The sequence below is a fragment of the Cyprinodon variegatus genome, unplaced genomic scaffold (assembly GCF_000732505.1).
Source record: "Cyprinodon variegatus isolate N-32 unplaced genomic scaffold, C_variegatus-1.0 Scaffold750, whole genome shotgun sequence".
Lineage (NCBI taxonomy): Eukaryota > Metazoa > Chordata > Actinopteri > Cyprinodontiformes > Cyprinodontidae > Cyprinodon > Cyprinodon variegatus.
The window spans coordinates 296,976-298,427 of record NW_015151203.1 but is presented as its reverse complement, the minus strand read 5'-3'; the positions used below and the strand labels follow the sequence as shown (position 1 = coordinate 298,427).

General features: G+C 38.7%; 1 protein-coding gene across 1 annotated transcript in view; it reads right to left on the bottom strand.

Annotated features, from left to right (window-relative positions):
- Positions 1-201: 201 nt before the first annotated feature.
- The window catches only part of med11 (mediator complex subunit 11), a 3,492-nt gene continuing 2,241 nt past the window's right edge, over positions 202-1,452 (bottom strand). The window contains exon 2 of the mRNA XM_015395619.1: positions 202-603. Coding sequence (XP_015251105.1) covers positions 413-603 — 191 coding nt within the window. The 3' untranslated portion in view covers positions 202-412. The remainder of the gene's footprint in view (positions 604-1,452) is intronic.

The following is a 1,452-nucleotide window of genomic DNA, read 5'->3' as shown; positions in this document are numbered from 1 at the left end:
ATGCTTTTCTATTGTGTTTCCAATTTATAGTTTTTGGAGATAAACTTGCTTTAATTCACAGATGGAATTTCAGGCAGAATTTGATCCTCTGGGAAAAATCCAGCAATATTAAACTTTAAATGATTCCAGGATGGAGGTAACTTAGGAAAACGTCTTTATTGATTTCACACATAGAAAAAGTTAAACCATCACCTGAAAAAAAGCCGACAGTTGATGAAATGAGTCGATGCAGGACTTGACGTGTCAAATCTGCTGATATTTATGAAACGTTCGTTGAACTAAAGGGGAAGTAATGAGCTCCACTAAAGCGATGAACATCCAACCTTTGGTTCAGTTCTGGCCCATTCAGTCCCGACCAAAACAAAGAGGCGTCGGATCGGTCCGTCCGCCCGCCGCCGTCCGGCCTCCGATCTCACGCCTGAGGCTGCTGCTGCTGCTCCAGCATGGCTTCACACGTCCGACCCAGTTCCCCCAGCTTCACCTTGGCGTACTCGGCTCTGTTCAGCGACATCTGGCAATCCTTCCTGGAAGAATACGTGGAGCCCTCGTGTGGCTGACCGGTAGCTACCTGTTGGGAAAAATCAACCTGGTTAAACGTTATTACTGAAAATCAGACGCGTTCAAATACTTATTTTCAGCTGCATCACGCAGATAAATAGTTAATAAATCATATATTGTTATTTCTGGAGGTTTTTTTTTAGATCATGTCTCTCAGTGGATATTTATCCCATGATGACTATTACAGATCCTGCTTGATTTCTAAGTGGGAGAACTCGCAGAATAGCAGGGTGTTCAAATACTTATTTTTTTCACTTTAACACCTTAATATGACGGATAACCAGGCCACTCCCATCTGCTCTAAATGTCAATCATCTGTTGCAAACAAACATTCACTGTTTTTGGGAATTTTAGAGCAATAGAGTCCAAGAATTAAGCGAAATCTCCTCATTTAAATTAACGAGGCATCCTGGCCTCGTCTCATTAGGTTTACCTTTAAAGACATTAGCTCTAAATAGGACAGATTTTAAACTCTGACAAACTTTTGTTCCTGGTTAGGAAGGTCTTTTAAATCTGAATTTGACTAATTATTTACTTACCATTTTTTATTAATGATTCCATCTTGTGTAATTTTCCTATTTTCCCCTATAAGGATGGATGCAGGATAATTGGTGGGTTTGGGTCCTGCTTTGCCATCCTTGTAAATATATATAGAGCACTTGTATATATATATATATATATGTTCTGTTTAAAAAAAAAAATCTATAAAATATACTTAGAAAAAAAAACATTTTATGTTCAAAATTCTAAAGAGATTATTGGTTTTCACAGCTGCTGAATGGAAAAGCTAAGAATATGGGAATGTTTAGTTCAGGTGTCGAATCCGTCAGTCATCTATCCACACCGCATGGCATCCAAGTCCCGCCCCCAAAAAAGGTTGTTTATTTTAAAAAA